The 19,529-nt window shown below is 52.8% G+C and overlaps 1 protein-coding gene across 1 annotated transcript in view; it reads left to right on the top strand.

Annotated features, from left to right (window-relative positions):
- Nucleotides 1–12,647, top strand: part of LOC103543256 (BOS complex subunit NOMO1) — a 50,311-nt gene extending 37,664 nt beyond the window's left edge. The window contains exons 25-31 of the mRNA XM_070566657.1: nucleotides 658–799; nucleotides 4,094–4,177; nucleotides 5,343–5,453; nucleotides 7,168–7,269; nucleotides 8,982–9,101; nucleotides 11,528–11,620; nucleotides 12,020–12,647. Coding sequence (XP_070422758.1) covers nucleotides 658–799; nucleotides 4,094–4,177; nucleotides 5,343–5,453; nucleotides 7,168–7,269; nucleotides 8,982–9,101; nucleotides 11,528–11,620; nucleotides 12,020–12,151 — 784 coding nt within the window. The 3' untranslated portion in view covers nucleotides 12,152–12,647. The remainder of the gene's footprint in view (nucleotides 1–657; nucleotides 800–4,093; nucleotides 4,178–5,342; nucleotides 5,454–7,167; nucleotides 7,270–8,981; nucleotides 9,102–11,527; nucleotides 11,621–12,019) is intronic.
- Nucleotides 12,648–19,529: the final 6,882 nt, after the last annotated feature.

Genomic DNA, 19,529 nt, shown 5'->3' with positions numbered 1-19,529 from the left:
AAATGCATTCACTTGAGTGAAACTCCGAAATGTTGAGAGGAATACGGAATGTACAGTAGCCCTCCTGTCCTTGTGTCCCAGCCGCTCTGGTTTTCTGGTGTTTCTGGATGGTTCCAGGGATGGTTTATGCAAGTATATACGATATACTCAATTAGCTGTATTATTATTATAGAGCTATATGTACATATTTATACGCATAGACACACGCATACACAAAAGCACTGGAGATGAAGACTGAGTAATAGAAGGAGTGGGTTTAGAAAAATGGACCATTTTCAACTGAATATGTGGAATGAAAAAGAAAGTGACCTGCTTACATTTTATTGCATGCTTGATTATTTAAAATCAAGCTTAAGGGAAATCAAATAAAATGGAATAAAATAAAGCTCAGCCTTTTTTTGTTACACTTTTCTGGAGCGTCCTTCAGGAGAAGGGAGTGGGTGACAGGCTTCTGTCTGGCCTGAGCCTTCTGGCAGGAAGGCTGCATCTGCGAGTGACACGGCCAGAACGGAATCGCCTGGGTCACTGGGGCGCAGTTCACCGCTGAGCTATTTTGCGCCATAAGTTGTTAGTAAATGCAGACGCTTTACCTGAAATCCGTCGCGTGTGTCAGAAACCCAGGAGAATATCGTGTTCCGTGTCTCCTCGTCCCTCCAGTTGCTACGGTACAGTCTCTTCCTTGAACGGAGAACCAGAGCAGGGGGTTGCCGTGGAGGCAGTGGGACAGAGTGACTGCAGCATTTATGGGGAAGACACCGTGACGGACGAGGAGGGCAAGTTCAGATTACGAGGATTGCTGGTGAGACTTCGGACGTGTTTGACTCGGGGGTTTTTCCGTACTGTTCAGAGGTGGCTTGTGGTGCCCCCAAGACTGCTAGGAGTGGGCTGGAGGGTGAGGGGCTCTGGAATTTTCCTAATCCCTGTCTCAACTGACACAGCTTATCTTTTATCTAGCAGACAGATTGAGATGGGGGTTTCGTGGAAAATAGAGTGGGAAAACCGGGGGTTTGCTGCATCTTTTGCCAGCACTGGATGGTTATGGCCTAGGCCAGGGCTCTCAGACCAAATGCCTGTGGGGCCAGAAGAGGAAGGTGAAAGGCTGAAGGAGGCTGGGTGCAAGGTAGGGAGTGGTGAGGACTGTGGCAAGCTGGAGAGGACCTGGCCCATGGAAAGGGGGCAGCTACCACTCAGCTCCAGCTCCTTATAGCCACGTGGGAAGACAGACTCAGGGGTGCCAGAATGCTTGGATTTTTAAAAGAGGTCAGCAATTCAGATTTCCACATGAAAACTCCTGATTTTTAGGTGTTAACAATTAATTGAAAAACAAACCCACAACTTCTTCGTGTGGACCAAACAGACAAGTTACTTGTCCTTTTGGCTGCTGAATCACAACATTTGGTTTAGGATTTATGGTGCTTTTTCCCTCAATTTTTGTGCATTCATTCATTCGCTCATTCAACAGACACTAACTAGGAGTAGCATCAGCTGGCAGTGTCGCTGAGGGAGTATGGGTTGACAGCACCCGCTGGATTGGGCATCGTGGACCCGAGTTTAGTCGCCAGCCTTTCAGACTCCCAACCTGGATATTCTTAGTGGACTCCAGAGAGAGTCAGACATATCTTGGCAACAGACGGATGTTTGCCCAAATCACAGGAACCGAGATGCACATCGGTTTGCCAGTTTATTCAGATACGTTGGGGGCATGCCATTCTTTCCTGAAGACGAGACTACTCGAACCTGGGGTCCAGGGCATCCAGGCTCAGATGTCGGGGTGCCTGGAAGTCAGGGTGGAAGGTTGCTTGGTGAGCATGGGATGTTCAAGCTCAAGGAGGAGGGTGGTCTCGGGGTGTCTTCCTGGCCGTGCCGAGGGCTGGAATATGTCCCTGCTGATGGTCTGGCTGGAGGCACGCTGGCTGGGTGGGTCCCACACCCTGCCCTGCCCGCCACCCCTCTCTCTGGCATGTTCTCATGAGATTCCTCAAGATGACGCTCATCTTGTCATCCACAGGAATCTGGACAAGCCTTACTGTGATGCTCCTGTGTAGCGACCCTCTGCCCTGGGGGGACCCCGCCCCTGTGAAGTGCACTGCCACGGGGACCTGTTCCCGGGGCACAGGACACTGCTCTCTGCTGTCCTCCAGGCCACTTTCCTCGAGTCAGTGCTTCCACAGAGAACGGGGATGTTCTGCCTCCTCACTCCACATGCAGCCAGGGCCAGGGAGAGGGGACCGGTCGTTAGAACCCGGTTCTCAGTCTCAGGCATGGTTGCAAGGGCAGCCTTTGCAGTTTCATCCTTTCTTGCCCGCACGAACACTCTTCTGCTGTGATCTGTCTGGGTTCCAGTCCTGCAAACCGAATGGTTGCCTTCTCCCCCGCAGTAGGTTTCCGTCGTAACTGATGCTCCGTGACACCCTCCTCCTCCTCCTGTCAGGCACTGATGCCTTAGCCCTTTCAGGATTTGAGAGTCACCCCCTGTGGCAGCCCACGCCTTCCGCGTGCCGGGCCGCAGATTCTGGAGGAATTGTCTTCAGACGCTTCTTACTGAGGGTTTGGGATTTGAGTTTGCCAGTCTCCCAGAAGATGGCAGGCTGGAGATCCTTTGTTGAAGATTTCCCAAGGATTTCGACCCCCTTAGAATTCATTTGTTGTGTGGTTTTTCCGGGCAATGTCCTTGCCAAGGCATCTGGGGTGAGAAGCTACCCCACTAGATGTTGCTGCCAAAGGGTGAAGGCAAGTCCCTGAGTGAGTCGGCCCAGAGCGAGGAGTCTGGCCAGTTCGGATCGGAGCGGCTGCCCGCAGGCTCCTCCCAGCCCAGGCCCCGGGCCAGTGGGCAGGGCCCGCTCCTCCCAGCCTCAGCAGTGCGTCTCTCCCTTTCTTCCCGAATAGCTCTGTGCGTCCCTTCCTCTCCGAGGGGCAAATAGTTATTTTGAACCAAAACCAATGCTGCCAGTCCTCACTGGGCCATAAAGTGAATTAATATGTCTGTTGGTGATCATAAATTTGATCGTTCTCATTTTTTTAGTAATAGCTTTATTGTCTTTGGAAAGGTACCATGTGCTCGTTAGAAAGATAGTTCAAGCAACATACTGAAAAGGACAAAATTTTGAAAGGGCACCAACCCCTGGAGCTGTGCCTGGAAGCGCCCCTGGTTAGTGTGCAGCAAATGCCCCTGCCCGTATCTGGAGAGGGTTGGAGTGCGTGTTTTTCTAGGAGACTGGAACCACACCACCCGTGCTGGTGTAGGAATAAAGGATTGCGTGTTAGGGCCGCCCCTCTTAGACGCAGGGGCCACCTTGAAGTCGGCCCAGGGCTCCATGGGATCAGCTGTGCTGTTGGTGATCAGAAATTGGTTGCTTTAAAAGTTTTTTAGAACAGGGACTTATTTGGTGAATGTGATAGATGCCTGTAAGTTTGAGCAATAGAATAAAAAGTATAAAGAAGGAAATTTTTTGAAAAAAGGAAAACTCAGGGCTGGCCCTGTGATGTTGTGGTTAAGTTTGTGTACTCTGCTTCGGTGGCATGGGTTTGCAAGTTCGGATCCCAGGCATGGACCTACACCACTCATCAGCCATGCTATGGCGGCGACCCACATATAAAGTGGAGGAAGATTGGCAACAGATGTTAGCTCAAGGTGAATCTTCCTCAGCAAAAAAAAAAAAAAAAAAAAGAGAGAGAAGTCTCAAATCCCACTTCCCAGAAATAATATCCACTGTAAGCATTTGGGAGTGTCATTCCAGATATCATTCGATGCCTATATAGAGATAGAGGGGAGGGGTGGACGGCAGGGAAAGAATAGCTTTATCAGGAGAAGCACCTTATGTTTGCAATTTTGAAATAGGAGACGAAATTTGATTTTCCTTGGGTAGAAGACACTGCATGGGGATTGAAGGAAGGACAGAACTTGGGGTAAATGTTCCTTCATTGGGGTGCTGTCAGAGGAACTCTCCAGAAGGTTAACAGGCCGCACACTGGGAGCTGCGTTGGGACAGGATTGCCCCGTGGTCCTGGTGAGAGCCTGCGGTGACAGCAGGCTCGGATCAGGTTGCGTGTGACGGGCCGCTTTCTGCAGAAGTGACTCTGAGTTTGTTCGCAGCCGGGATGTGTGTACCACGTGCAGCTCAAGGCGGAAGGCAATGACCACATTGAGCGGGCCCTCCCCCACCACCGTGTGATTGCGGTAAGCCGGAGCATTCTTCAGAGCAATCGCGGGGTGACTGCTTCCCTGATCAGAGGTCCTCAGCGCTCCTCTGACTCTCTGCCTTTCATCTGTTTCAGGGGGAAGGAGGGGGGAAGCTTTAAATCCTAATTAAGGGCCCTCTTAGAATAGTGTCATCTTCACAAGCAGCATCTTCTGTGGGATTTAATGAACAGCGTCGCTGTCATGCATCCAGAGAAGTCTGAGCTCTTGTTCCCCTCCTCCCCTGCAAGCTCTGATCGTTATGCTGCAAGTTGAGGATCTCAAGGTGTCAGGAGCGTTTCAGATCTAGGGAGGGTGATGAAGGGAACATTGGCTCAGTGGGTGGCAGGGCCACCCCGTTCTCGTGTTCAGATGGCCTTGCTCTCTCCATCTGGTGGGCAGAGGCTTTTGATAATCAAGGTCATGACGTAGCTCATTAACCCCTAACGAGGCAGGACTCCAGGTCACAGCAAGTGGCCTGGGGCCACTGGAAGTGAAGCTTTTCTGCCACGGAATAACCCTCATTCGCTAGACCAGAGGGTTGGGTGGCACCAGAGGGACTGCTCCTGGTGGCTGTATTTGGTGGCATTAGGCCCGGAGATGGTGAGGGTTAGGAGGGCTGGGCCGTTTAGGGCCATTTGGCCTAAGAAGGAGATCTTGATGTCCTCATGGCACCTGGCAGTTAAAGGCTGCGATGGCCGCGTCTTACAGTTTATGCTTCCCTGCCCTAGTGCCATAGGCCAGGATCACAGGCAGTCATGTGACCAAGGCCTGGCAGATGGGAAAGAGTGACAGACAGGAGGGCACGTGCCCCCCCCCCCAACAGAGGGGCAGCTGTGGCAGCTCCTGCTGATTGCTGCCAGGCCAGAACGCCTTTCTCCTTTTTCAACAGAGACTGGAAAATCTGCCTGTTTTGTATATGAAATTTTAACAAATGTTGGCAAGTAATTAAGACTTAGAAAGAAAAAATACTGTGCTTGTCAAGCCAACCGTGTTTGTGGGCCAGGCGTGGCCCGTCTACTGCCCGTTCGTGACCTTGGACTAAGGCTACTTTAATGGCAGACTTTGCTGCCTTATTATAAGAAGTGACATTTGCTGTGGAAGAGCCCCTAGCAGTCAGACAGCTGACATCGAGCTCCTCTGCCGGCACTTCTTGTCTTTCCAGGTCGGGAATAACGACATCGATGACGTGAACATCATAGTCTTCCGGCAGATCAATCAGTTTGATCTAAGTGGCAATGTGATCACTTCCTCCGAGTATCTCCCTACGTTGTGGGTAAGGTCACAGCAGCACTTTCTTTTCGGCGTGTCTGGGCCTGTGGCGCTTGCTTTCTCTGGCTGAAGGTGGAGATGCTGAGGGTGGAGGTGGAGCTGTGAGCAGCGTCCAGCCCAGCGTGTGGGGGGGAGTTATTGCTGGTCGCTGGGGGAAAACGTGCCCCAGGCTCAGATGACTGTTTGGCCAGCAGTGTGTATCTTTGGGAGCGTTGTGATAGAAGCCTAATGGGTGGTCCATACGATCTGGGGTCTGAAGCGGGAGGACTGTTTCAAGGCACAGTGTCTCATGACTTTTAAAATTCTGTCCAGGGTGGAGGTGGTGGCAGGGCGTAGAAGCCACACGTTCTGGGCTGGCTCCTGTCCCCGGGGCTTACTCGCCTTGCCGCCCTGTGAGTCACTGCATTCCCGTGGCCTCGATGTGCTCTGTAAAGCCAGGGGGTTGGACGCGGTGGCCTCTTGAGGTCTCTCCGAGCTCTACCAGAATCTCCACGTCTGCAGTTAATGAAGACGCGCTTACACAGTGCTCTGTGACCCCTGAAGGATGTTAATGAGTTGCCACGGGCTTGTCTTTTTTGGGGGCACTTGTGATTTTCCGTACAGTGAAGTGTCTGCCTCGGGTGAGGACGTGGCTCGCGTTTAGCTCAGCTCAGCTGCCCTTCCATCGAGGGTTGCAGGCCTGGAGCCTGTGGGGCAGAGACTCAGGAGGGCCGAGTGGGGAGCAACCTGGGGAACCCATGCCCCATCCAGGGCAGACGGGAGGGGATGGCGCCACTTCCTGGCTCCCAGTGCGTGGAATTCAGGCCCAAGGTTGGCGTCACTTCCCAATTTTCCAGAGAAGCTGGAAGTTAGAGTTATTTGAAATCACCTGATTTTTAAATATAGGCAATGAATTCAGATCTACTCAGAACTCACAATAAGACAAAAGAACACGTTTGCCATCTTGCATGTGACCCATAGGCCTCCAGTCTGTGACTTTTGTTTCAGGACAACTCCTCTTGACGTGTGTGTTATAGAAAAGTGCCATGTGGGCCCTGGGGAGGGGTGGCTTCTGTGATGGGTGCACAGTGGAGCCCCTGCAGCCCTTAGCACTGGCCAGGACCGTACCTTCCTCTCCTCGTGCCCCGTTGCACAGGGTAGAGAGACCCCCACTATAGAGCTGGGCTGAGAGAAAGAAAGGCCGGAAATAAAGCACTAAACTGCTTCTGGAAGCATCCTGGAGATCCAGGTGCAAAATGGGAGGGCATTTTGAGTGTAACACACACTTGTGGAGTCAAGGTTACGGCACGTGGAGAGGCAGTGCCAGGTGGGCGAGGCCCTCGGGGTTGTGGGTGGAGTCCGGGGCACCACCACGTGTGATCTGTGACGTTAGGTGGCGCAGGCTCTCGGAGTCTCCCCGGGGATGATACTGCTGGCCGTTCAGTCGCAGGATTGGTGACGATGTACGTAGAGCGCCTATTACTGCTATTTCCAGTGTCCATGCAGGTCGTCAGAAGCTGTTTTAAAATCTCACGTTCTGTGCGTGTCATGTGACTGGAGTCTCAGATGGCTCAGGAATGCCGTGCGTGTGGGCTGTCGGGGAGGACTCTTTCTGTCTCAAATACCTGTGTCTCCAAAGATCCTTTCCCCCCAGAAACAGGCTGTCCCGAGGACGTCTGCAGTGACATTTTATTGTGTTTCCGTTTCAAAAGCACGTCCCGCTTTGTTTCTGCTTCCAGGTAAAGCTTTACAAAAGCGAAAACCTCGACAATCCAATTCAGACGGTGTCTCTCGGCCAGTCCGTCTTCTTCCACTTCCCGCCCCTGCTCAGGGACGGCCAGGTGAGGCCCACCGCTCCGTCCTCCTCCCTCCACTTTTTAGTTCAAGGGGACACGGTTCTCTCGTTTTCTCCCCAATGACACCTTCCAGTAATAGTGCCATGCTCTCTGAATCAAGGGAGCTTGGGCTCTGTTTATTTTGTCATAATCAGCTGTTTTTGTTTACAAAAGTCGTACACATTCATAGCAGGAGATTTGGGGGGAAAAGATCAGGCATAATCCCGTCATCCAGAAATAACCACCGTTAACATGTTGGTAGGTATCCTTTTGGTCTTTTTTCAATGCTTGTGCTTGTGTGTGTATAAATATAAATACAGTCATGTGCTGCATAACAACATTTTAGTCAATGACGGGCTGCGTAGACGACGGTTGCCCCATAAGATTAGTACCACAGAGCCTAGGTGTGCAGTGGGCTCTACCATCTGGTGAGTGTAAGCGCACTCTATGGTGTTTGCACGACGCAATCGCCTAATGATGCATTTCTCAGAACGCATCCCCGTCGTTAAGTGACCATAACTGTATACATGTATGTTTATTTATTTTGATAATTCAAAGTTGGGGCTGTTTTGTACATTGTTTTATAATCTGTGCTTTTCAATGAAGAATATGTCACAAGTCTTTTCCCCATCGTTGCATCTTCTGTAACTGGGTTTTAGCGGTGTGCGGTAGTCTGTAATAGGGGAAACACCGTAATCTCTCTAACCCAGGCCTCACTCTTGGATGTCAGTTAGCATCATAGGATGTTTACTATCGGTTCTAACTGGACGGAGCACACCGTTGTGGTTGGCGAGGTGGGAGCGGACTTTGCACAGAATGTGGCTCTTTTCTGGGGGCCGAGCCTGCGGTGTCAGGAGCGGACCTGTGAGTCATCCTGCTCCCGCTTCTCACCCCCTGCCACGGGGATGCTCACTGTGGCCTCTGTCGGCCTGAAGTGGCTGTAACGTAATGAGGCAGGGTGGGATGGCATTCGGGGCTTCCTCCCGTTTCTCCAGACGCCCTTTCAGATGGCACTTGAGGCCGCACAGGGCCGTGGAAGACACGGCCTGGGATTCGGGGTCACACTCCCTCTGGGTTCACGGTGGCTCGGTGGCCCTGGGCAGGGCACTCGCCTTCTTGAGGCCTCGCTCTCCTGGCCTGTAAAATGGGGGTCGTGACCCCATCTTGTCGGTGGTTGAGAGCAGAGTGGGCGTTTGCCTCACGGGGTGCTCACGGTGCCTGACCCACGGTCGGGGCTCAGCACACGGGCTGCGACCGTCACCGGACCATTCCAGAGATTCTGTGTTCTTAGAACTTGCCGGCTAATGAGCCACTTAAATATCGTCCCTTAAAAGTCAACCTCATTTGGGCTAAAAACAGTCTTCCGCATTTGATCATGAACTTCCCTCGTCAGAACTGGCTCCTAATAACTCCTGGTGTTTCATAAAGTCGGGTCCTCAAAGGGCCATAATTGTCACGGTTGACTGTGTCATTGGAAAGTGCGGCAGGCCCTGAAAGCTCTGTCAGAAGACACAGTCTCGGAGACGCTGGGGACGCCTGCTGTCGCTGCTGGAGTGGCCCTGAGGTTCCCACCCTGCAGTCAGTGACGTGGTGTGGGCGTGTGAACTTGGGGATTTCTTTAAAACATACAGCCTTTTACGTCACAGCCGTATGTTAGTTTTCGTTTGCTTTGCCCGAATTGCCCTTTATCAAAGTCTCTTCTGCTTCCTCGTGCGCAGAATTACGTGGTGCTGCTGGACTCCACGCTCCCCAGGTCGCAGTACGAGTACGTCTTGCCGCAGGTGTCCTTCACGGCGCTGGGCTACCACAAACACATCACCTTGGTCTTTAGTCCCACGGTAAGGAGGGGGGGTTTCCTGGCTCCAGATTTATCTGTTTCCTGTGTGTCCACTTAAGTGGATTTAGTGCTTTTCCGCCCCCATCCTGTATGGGAAGTTGGTAGGCATTATTCCCCCTAACTTAGAGAGGAGAGATTGGGAGCCCAGGGTCACAGCTCATGCCTGGCAGAGCTGGGGCTGAACACAGCTCTCCTGCTGGTTTCTGGGCTTCTCTGAGGAGTGGCTTGTGCTCGGCGGCAGCCTGTGATATTCCCAAGGGCGCCCCGCCAGGAGCCTCCTTTGGATCTGGGGGCACGCCCATGCAGCCGGTGGCAGGAACAGAGAGATGCTCATAGCTGCTGTCAGGAGGGTGTCTGTCACTTCTGAGAAGGTGAAAAATGACGCCCACCAGGCATCGCACGTGAGGGCAGGAGGCCAAGTGACAGTGAAGGGAGTGCCCCCCGCATGCCGGGTGTACCACCACTGACCCTCCCAACAAGGCTTCCGGGGGAGGGCCGTCCCTCCCTGTTACAGAAGCTCAGACAGAGTCAGTCGCTTCCCTAGGGTCTGTCGGCGAGCCAGGACTCACAGTGAGGTGGTTTTTCCTAAACCACGTGGTTTCCACTACCTTCCGGCCTTCCGATGAGCGGCTCCGCGTTGTCCATTTCCAAGGGCCTTCGTAAGCATTGCCCCCATTCCTTTGCTGAATTCAGTGAATACAGTAGCCTGTATTGGTTCTTGACTCACTCACTGTCCTCGTCCTGCTGAGCACTCGATGTCGCTCCTCTCGCTGGACTGTCACAGCGTCCCCTGCAGCAGGTGCTGTTCCCTCTGTCGCCCTTTTCCAGTTGATGAAGTGCGTCTTAAAGCGGTTGCCCGAGGTGGCCTGGTGAGCCCTGGGGCTGGAGCCTGGACCTGCTCTCCTCAAGACTTATTCTCATCAGTGTTCTACTCCTTCCTGCCACATTAAACTTCAATTAGGTGTTTACTTCCGTGGAAAATGGATCACATCTAAGACATTGAAAAATACAGGCGTGGGCAGTGCAGACGGAAATCTGTTCTGCCCTCCTCTTCCGTTTCTTTAGGACCGTCCCATCTGGCCTCAGCCGTCTTGGGTAAAGCGGCCCCACAGTCATTCTCCAGCCTACATGTTCCCAGATGTTTTGGTCTCAGGACCCCATTACACTGTTAAAAATTGGTGACGATCTCAAAGAGCTTTAGTTATAGGAATATATCTGTCAATATTTATTATGTTAGAAATTAAAACTGAGAAATGTTGAAAACACAAGAATCCACAAGCCACACATTCCATCCGCTGTCAGAGTGACGACATCATCATGTCACGGAGCCTCTGGAAAAGCCCCTCTACACTTGTGAGAACGAAAAAGGCACATATTGTAGCATTCTTGTGAAATCGTTTGGACTTTGCAGATCTTTTGAAAGGGGGTCCCTGGGCCGTGCTTTGAGGCCCAGGTCTCTGGCTCGGTTCCCTGTTTCGGCATCCTCTGAAAGCTCTCATTTAGCCTGTTTGCTTCCTTTGTGGGGCTGGAGTGAGCCAGTTGGGTTTGGGTTCACTTGCTGCCACAGAGATCCAGAATTCCAGGGCCTTTAGCCCAGTGGAAGTTTCTGCTTTATGTCAACATCCAGGAGCGAGCAGTCCAGGGTTCACATGGACGCTCCAAGGTGTCGGCGACCCAGGCTCCTCTCTCTTGTGGCTCTGCCATCCTCTAGCACGTCGCCCTTCTCCAAAATGGCGCACTTGACCACATGCTGCCTGGCCAGCCAGGACGGGGGCACCCCATTTCTCTTTTAGGGTACAACCTGGTATTGCGCCTATCACTTCTGTTCATATACCGTTGGCCAGAATTCAGTTCCATGGCCGCACCGGCCTGCAAGGGAGGCTGGGACGTGTCTATTCTGACTGGCCCCGATGAGAGGTGGGCATTCATTGGTAGAGAGTGCGCGTGGCCCCTGGGCTCCAAGTAGCAGCTGCTTCATTTCCTCACTGGGCATCATCTCTGGGACCAGCTTGCTCGTCACTTTGTGTGCTGAGCCCGAAACAGCGGGTTCTTGTTACTTCCGTGTAGGACAGAGTCCCTGTGTTCAGCCGGGACTCAACAAAGGGGAGCCCTTTACTCTTCAGCCTCAGGGGTTCCCTGCTGCCCACAGCTCTCTGTCTCCTCGGTTTCCATCGTGGAAGTTTGGGGGCGAGGAATCCTTGCTCTCGGAATGTGTGTTCTCCTGAGCTTCCAAGTGCAAGGCACGAGTCTGCAAAGCAGAGGCTCCATCCGAGAATCGGTCCCAGCTGCTTCGCTCCCTTCCTGTGGGTACTGAGAGTGGATCCTGTGGGGCGTCCTTGGGCAGCCGATGCCCAGGGCTGGGTGGGGGACGGCTGTGTGGCCGCGGACAGGAGATGGTGGGAGTGACAGTGCTCTCGGTGTTTGCAGAGGAAACTCCCGGAGCAGGACGTCGCCCAGGGATCCTACATTGCCCTGCCCCTGACGCTGCTTGTGCTGCTGGCCGGCTACAACCACGATAAGGTAGGGCGTCCAGGGACCGCAGCAGAGAGCAGACGTGCAGGGAGGGCGACAGCGGCAGAACGTCCAGTGTTACAGAAGTTATGACGTTTTAGGGTTGGAAGGGCCCTGGTCCCTCCCCAGGCCTCCTTTCAAGGCCATTCACCTCTTGTAACAGCTCTCCTAATTCTTAACCCTGGGAGACTTCGAAGGGCATGTGGCTCACAGAGAGCCCCGGCTGTCTCTGCTGACTTGTCTGGTACCAAGGCCTCACTTACTTTGAGCTGACGTCTGCTCACTAGCCCAGAGTGGGGGGAGAGCTGAAGAAGGAGGTGTGCCCTGCGTGAGGCTCAGATGTCCCCCTGGGCGGAAGTCTTCTCCTGGCTTCCCTCCCTCTTACTCTCTCTCTCCCTCTCTTTCCAGCTCATTCCCTTGCTGCTGCAGCTGACAAGCCGACTGCAGGGAGTCCGAGGTCTTGGCCAGACAGCGTCTGACAGCAGCGGCCCAGAGGATGCCAAGAGGCAGGCCAAGAAACAGAAGACAAGGCGGACGTGAGGAGGAAGGCGGCAGGTGACATCTCCCTCGGGACCGGCCACAGCCGAGGGGCCGCCAGCCGCCCTCAGCATCTGACCACCCTCAGCACGTGCCGTTGGCCCCGGCGCGTCTGTCGGTGTGGCTGCCTGTGCCTGTCCCCCCAACCCCGTGCCCGGCCCCTCGGTGCAATGCGATGAATGGACCCTCCTGTCACTCTGCTGAGCACAATTTATTTTCTGAGTGGAAGATAATTTATTATTATTATTTTTGTCAAAGAAGTATTTAAGCTGGGCTGGTGGTGCGAGAATGTGGTTCTTGATCTCAGTGTTCACTTGCAAGAAGAATTCGGTCCCTGTGGGTTTCGGTCCGCTAGTGAGGTGCCTGTCGGCTTTACCCCTTCCCTCCCTTTCCCTCCGCATCTGAGATCCCTGCTGGAAACTGCACACCTTGTGTCTCCTCCTAGGGTGGGTACGTTAGGAGGTATAAATCAATAAAATCCCCCGTTCATTTGTGTGTAGCCCATCTCAGATGTGTTTCTTGCGTGACGTTGGCATGAAGCTGGGGCCACAGATTGAGATGCGTGGAGGGACACGTCAGTCCTGAGTAGAGGGCTGGGGCAAGAAAATCCTCAGCAAAGGCAAGATGATACACGGCGGTGTCTTTTGTCCTCAGTGGCAGTAAAATAGGGCAGGGTGGGGCTTGTGGCAAAGTGAAGAACATGCAGCCTGTCTAAAGGAGTCAGAGTTTCTCAGCTCTGGCTCGCCAGTGCTCACAGGAATGTGCATTCGTGTTTCTAGAGAAGCCACAAAGACACCGTTTTGTGTGAAATCTCCCCAGTTTTAAGTGTTAGCAACAAAATCAAGCTTTGAAAAAGCCGCATGCCTTTGGCCAAACAAAATGTGTGTGTAGGATGGTGTGCATGCAGAGCCACAGGAATTCTCAGCGTTTGAACTGCATTAATTTAGTTCTTAGCGGAAGTAATTAATTTAATTTAGTTACACTGAAGGAGGGAATAGCCACGTGTCTCAGGTTTATTGATGGGCCGTGGGGATATGAAGGTGGGCAGAGTAGACGACACCATCACTGGAGTTGGACGAGGACGGGGGCCACGTCCGCTTCCCTTGGGGTCTCCCCAGTGCTTGGCGTGTAGTGAGCATTCTGGAAAGAGTGAATGAGCGAAGGAACGCGTGCGTGGGTCTCTGGGCACACAGCACCTGCCTTCGCGGAGCACACAGCCATTGCTGTGTGGAAGGCCAGCCAGTGAGTGGACGAGGGCCGTGCAGTGAGCTGAGGGCCTCCTGGGGGAGGGAGCTCAGGTGGCCCTGGGGGCACAGGGCAGAGGTCCGATCCCACCTGAGGGCTTAGGGAAGCTCCCTGGACGTGAAGGTCTTGTTGGGTGCCACTGCCCCTGCAGACGTCAGCTTGAGGATTCCCGGGCGCGTGGTGGCCTTCAAGAGCTGCTGTGTTTCCAGCTGGCTGCTGCTGGGCTGTCGGCCATTTAATGGGTTTGCTTTTTTACCGTTGGAAGGAGGTAAACTCTTGGAGATCTGGACAGATGAGATACGTAATCCATTTCTTGGAGTGTTTTCTAACTCTTAGTCCAAGTGGACACCTAGAAACATCCCTTTTAAATGTTAATGGGGCTTTTTATTGACACGGGTAAAGGTTAAGCGCTTGTGAAAGATACAACGAAATGTCAGCATGTTCCGCCCAGTTCTGGATGCTGCGATTAAGTGGCAGTCTTGCCCCGTCGCTGGCTACAGGTCCCCTTCGCTGTTGGTGGGACCTCTGAAGGGCTCTGTTCCTGCAAAAAGGCTGATGTATTGCATTCGGAAGTCTGGCCTATTCAGTTTGTAATTTTCTTCATTTTCTGACAATCTCAGGACAGAATTCCTCTGATCCCTCTCTGAGGTGTATTAATTAGAGAATTTTGAAGGGGGTGAAAGTTATATGAGAGATTTTTCTCCTGAGAAATTAAAAAAAAAATGTCTAAAATGGCAGCTTCTTGAAGAACGCTGTCAGTTGCACACTTTTGCTCATGAAAAGGGCCACAACGTCCACGAGGACACCCAGGACTTCAGGGAAGCGACATTTCAGGTGCCGGCTTCACCTCGGTCTTCTTCTCCGGGTTTTCGCATTTTGAATTTTGTCAACCAGCCAGCAAAGATTGTTGGAAGTGGTGGAATGGGAAGGGCCGAGGGTGGGCGTGAGTGCTGGGCCCGTGGGGAGGGGCTGGCGGCAACAAGGGCAGGTCAGAGGGCAGAGGCTCTAACAGTCTAATTGAGAGGAAAGAAGGTTCATGAAATGAGGCGAAAGTGGATGGTTGCCCTCCTGGGTTAAGAGATCATGGTCCATCCGTGTGACTCATATGGAAACCATGTCACCAGTTCACTCTCGTCTCCTATTTAGGATGAACCATGTGAAGCTGCCATGTTTATGGTTCAAAAAATGGAGCTGGGGCTCCTTGGAGAAACGTCTGATTCTGGACTGGGGTAGGAAATATTTAAGACGAGCTGGGAACATTTTGTGGTGTCAGAAAGGAAACGCTGTCTGACTTTCCGTGCTTTCGCACAGAAGGAAGGGCTAAACAAAACGAAACAGGACACCACATGGATGGGCTGGCTCCACGGGACCCAGGAGCCAACGGAAGGAGCTCCCGATCGTCACGGCCGGAACAGCTGGAGCAAGAAGGTGAATAAAGTGTTACTGGATTATAACCCAAAGTATAAAATACTCATGATTCCACACTGAGATAAATAAGTGATTGCGTAGATCAATAAGTGGTGGAGAAGAGACAAATCTCCCATATAGAAAAATGCCAAATAATTGATGTAGCTATGCCACCCTCCAGGAGATGGAGCACACCCCTCACTCCTGAAGTGTTGGCTTTGAATAATAACCTCCTTCCAGAGCGGACAGTGTAAGAAAGGGGGGAAAAAAGAGTAGCTTGACGGTGGAGAAACCTGCCAGACAGGACCTTGCCCAGTGGTCAAGGTCCACACCAATAGCAATGCCATCTGCAGGGCGCGTCCCCTTGATGTAAAGTGATAGAAATGAGGCTTCACCTCTGCGGCCTTCCGGCCCAGGAGCCCCAAGTCCGGTCTAATTAGGAAAAAAATATCAGGCGAATCCCAACTGAGGGACCGTCCACAACACACCCGACCGGTGTTCCCCACCTGTCAAGGTCGTCACTGTATCCTGGCTGAGACCCTGGCACAGGAAAACAACATTAAGTCAAAACTAAGGAAATCTGAACAAAGTATGGATTTCAGTTAATAATAATGCATTAAATATGTGGGTTAGCCAGCCAGCCTCTGGTGGTCTAGTGGTTAAGATTCAGCGCTCTCTCCTCCATCGCCTGGGTTCATTTCTTGATCAAGGAACCACAGCACCCGTCTGTCACTTGTCACACCATAGCAGCTGCCTGTTGCTGTGATGCTGAAAGCTATGCCACTGGGATTTCAAATACCAGCAGGGTCACCCGTGGTGGACAGGTTTCAGCAGAGCTTCCAGAGCAAGACAGACTAGGAAGAAAGACCTTGCTTCCCACTTCCCAAAAAACTGGCCATGAAAACCCTATGAAGAGCAGCAGAGCGTTGTCTGATACAGCACCGGAAGGTGAGAGGATGGTGCAAGAATGTCGGGCGGGGTTCTGCTCTGCTGTACGCAGGGTCGCTAGGGGTCAGAATCCATGGCACTAACACGATGTGGAGCACATGGGAACTCTGTACCATCTTGGCCGTTTTTTCTAAAACTACTCTAAAATAAAAAGTTTAAATCTTTACTTAAAAAAAGGTTGAACACAGCAGCGTCACCTTCTCAACCTACTACACACTTTACCTGGCTTCGTTGTGGGCGTGGTTCTGTGTCGCACCATCTAACCTCTGTTGCCTGACCCTCACCGTAGCCAGTGGCGCCAAGTTAAGAGACAAAAGCCCGAGTTAGGGATGTGCCCTGTGGCCGTAAAGTGGCCCAGCATCCAGACTGCACGCACTGATTACCTGAAAAAGCCGAGGGGGAAGATAGGAGGAGGTCAGCAAGCCATAATCCAGCTGGCTGCCTGTTTCTGTCAGTAGAGTTTTATCGGAATGTGCCAGGCCTATTCATTTGTGTGTTATCCACGGCAGCTTTCGAGGAACACCTGTAAAGTTGGGTAGTGGCAACAGAGAGCGTATTTCCTATATATCTGGCCCTTTACAGAAAGTTTGCCGACCCCTGGATGGGGGACTCAAGTTCTGTCATCATCCTTAGCAGGAAGGACAAGGAATCCCCATCTTGGGACAGGTCCATCCTACAACAGAGCCCACAGCTGGGCAGAGCCCGGGGCTTGCTGCTTTGGGACCGAAATGGACATTGACATTGAATGTTTGCACCCCGCTTGCTCCAGATGATTCAATTTAATTTCTCCCGCCTCTCGTAATGGGCTCCCACGTGCGGGAGTTGGGGCTGTGTCTTCATCGGCTTTCTGAGGCTTCAGAATGTATTGATCCTCGAAACGTACATTTCTCTGAAAAGAGCAGCTCCCGACATGACCGGCCATCACACATCGCATGTTTCCCGTCCCTGTCATTCCCCTCTGAACACGATGGAATCACCATCCTGCCGTCACCGGGGGCCCCTTGTGTCTGTTGGAGGCACGGCTTCTTCGACTGGCTTGCTTTTTCAGTCTCTTTCAAGCTGGTGAGGCAGAGTGGAAAGCGTTCACTGGCTTTGGAGCCAGAAAGATCTGAGTGCAAGTCCTGCTCCTGTAACTACTGGGCTGTGTGGCTTCGGGGGAGCTGCTGAACGCCCCTGAGCCTTAGACTGTTTTGCAGTAAAATGGGGATCATGGTGGCCTCACAGGGCAGTTGCGAAGATTCAGTGAAACGATGCTCACAGAGCAGCTGCTGCAGGGCTGGCTTCACGATATAATCCCTTCACGGAGGCAGGGTTGACAGTCAGCTGGTACCCACTGGGGCGGCTGTGCCCGCGTTTTACAGCCAGCCATTGGGGTTGACTGCAGTGTCTTTCTGATTGGTCAGGCTCATGCCAGGACGGATGTTCAATATTTTCAAAATCTTCCCTGGATGGAGACGGATTCTCCCCTTCCTTTCGGAGCTTCGGACAATTCCATCGGTCTACACTGCTGGAGTCCTACCCAGATACCCTTTGCTGGCCTGTGCACCTCTCCCCAGCTGCCGTGACTGCTGGCTGCTAAGAGCTCACAGCTGTCCCCTCCCCGGAGAATTGCGCTCTCCAGATGAGAGACGCCTCGCCCGGGAGGGCCCGCCATGCCCCTGTGCCAGTAGGGATTGCTGGCCCCTGCCTCCCGGGGATGCGGGACGGGGCTCCAGTGCTCCCTGCGGGCTCAGGCCAAGGCCAGAGGGTACAGACCACAGGCTCGCTCGGCTCTCTCCCCTTCTGCCTCCCTGGCCCTCACTTCCCTTCTCCTGAAAGCCGTCCCTCAAAGGACCACGTCCGCCAAGTTCCTGTTGCTGGCCTGGCTTCTGGGAAGCCTGGCCCAAGGCCATCAGTGGCCTACTGTTGCAGATCTAGAACCTTCTGTCGGCACACTGGTCAATCCTTGGGGTCCCGGTGAGGAAGGGTCTGAGGGCCGTGTGCATGGAGCTGGTTTGGTGGGGCCTGCAGGCAGGCAGGAAGGGACCCCGTGGGGCGTGTGACTCAGGGTTTCCTCAAATATCTTTATCCCCCCGGCACGTGCAGAAACACGTGGCATCGGACTCCGGGGTTTCCTCCACACCACACTGGGCCCCTGTGGTCTCTTGTGCTATCGCAGGCGTTGAGTTTGAAAGGAGTGTGTCTGAGTGCGTGATGCATACATGCAACCATCTGTGTGTGCCTGCATTTGGGTACGGGGTCCTGTGTGTGTGTGTGTGTGTGTGTGTGTGTGAGTTGAGGCTGAACCCCAATTCTGCCCGGGCTTGCCCTGCCCACCTGCTGCTCTGGGCCCCAGGGATGCTGGCCAGCTGGCGAACGAGGAGGGCCCTGGGATGGCTTGTTCACTGGGACTCTGGACCATGTCCACCATATTGGGCCCCTTGGGCATGACTTGGCCTCCGCTGGCTTTGAGGGCCTGCCAGAGATGCCATCTGGTCTGGGTAATGTTCTCAGCCTGGGCACAGCCCTCTGACCAATACCTGCTGCTCTGTGACTTCTCTGTCCAGGAGGATAGTCCAGCCTGACCTGAGTGGGCATCCGGGATGGGGCCACATCTTAGGAAAGGCTGCTTTGGGGTCAGCCTGGTTTCTGGCCCTGGGTTTGCCACTAAGGTGCAGAGGATTTTGGACCAGTTACTGCCCACTGGCTCCATCCTATGTGTGCCTAAGGGGGAGCTAGCTTAGACTGGACCACCTGTGGCTGGGTCACGGGTTGGGAGAAAGACATTGATGTTTGGGACAGAGTTGCATTGGTCAGGATTCTTGTCTGCAAGGGATGCAAACCCAGCTCGAGCTAGCTTAGGCGAATGTCTCCAGAATCCAAGGAAGGGCAGGATGCAGCTGGGCTTCTAGAACACTCGGAACCATTGACCAAGCCCCTTCTTCATCTTAGGCACAGAACTAAGGACTTTATAATATTTTTCTCATTTGATTCTCAAAACCAACTGATGAGGAAAGTGAGGCTCAGAGTGGTGAAATGACCACCCAAGGTCACACAGATCGTCACTGGTGTCCCTGACCCCACAGCCTGAGCTCGTAGCCACCAGGCATTGTATCAAGGTGTTACTTAGGGTCGGCAAAACTGCTGTGATAAATAGACCCAGACTGAATGGCGCATACACAACAGAAGTTTAATTCTGGCTCGTGTCACAGTTCAGAGTGGCCCCAGGTGAATGGGGAGGGTTGGTCTGTGTTATGCACAGTGGTTTGGGGCACAGGCTCATGGAGACTCTGCCATCTCCAGCATATGGCTTCTAAGGTCACCTTGGAGAGACATGGTGGAGCACAAACAGTAGGATTTGATGGCCAGAAGTAGCGCATCGCTTCCGTTCACATTCCATTGGTTTGAACTCAGATGTGGCCCCACCCAGATGCAGGTGCTGCTGGGGAATCTGGTCCAGCCGTGTGTCCTGGGGGGGAAGCGAAGGATCAAATCCGATGGGCAGCCTGCGGTCTCCACCTCACACCCCAAGTACTTCCATTATTTCCTGCTCTCTTCTAGTCCTTGTTCATCAGTAGTTTTCCTACTCGGAGCCATAATGTATGTTCTAGTTTTATTTTATTTCTTTCATTTATCATAATCCTTTTGATGTGTGGCTCCACTGCGTTTCCATAATGATCATGTTATGGGCTGCGTACACCAACTGTTGGACAGTTAACTTGTTCTAGGTTTTTTCAGATAATAAAGCAGTAAATACCTTTATGCAAAAAACCTTGGCTACTGTTGAATTATTTCTTCCAAC

Source organism: Equus przewalskii, chromosome 12 (assembly GCF_037783145.1).
Source record: "Equus przewalskii isolate Varuska chromosome 12, EquPr2, whole genome shotgun sequence".
Lineage (NCBI taxonomy): Eukaryota > Metazoa > Chordata > Mammalia > Perissodactyla > Equidae > Equus > Equus przewalskii.
Note: the sequence above shows the minus strand (reverse complement) of the source record. Positions and strands in the feature narration are given on the sequence as shown.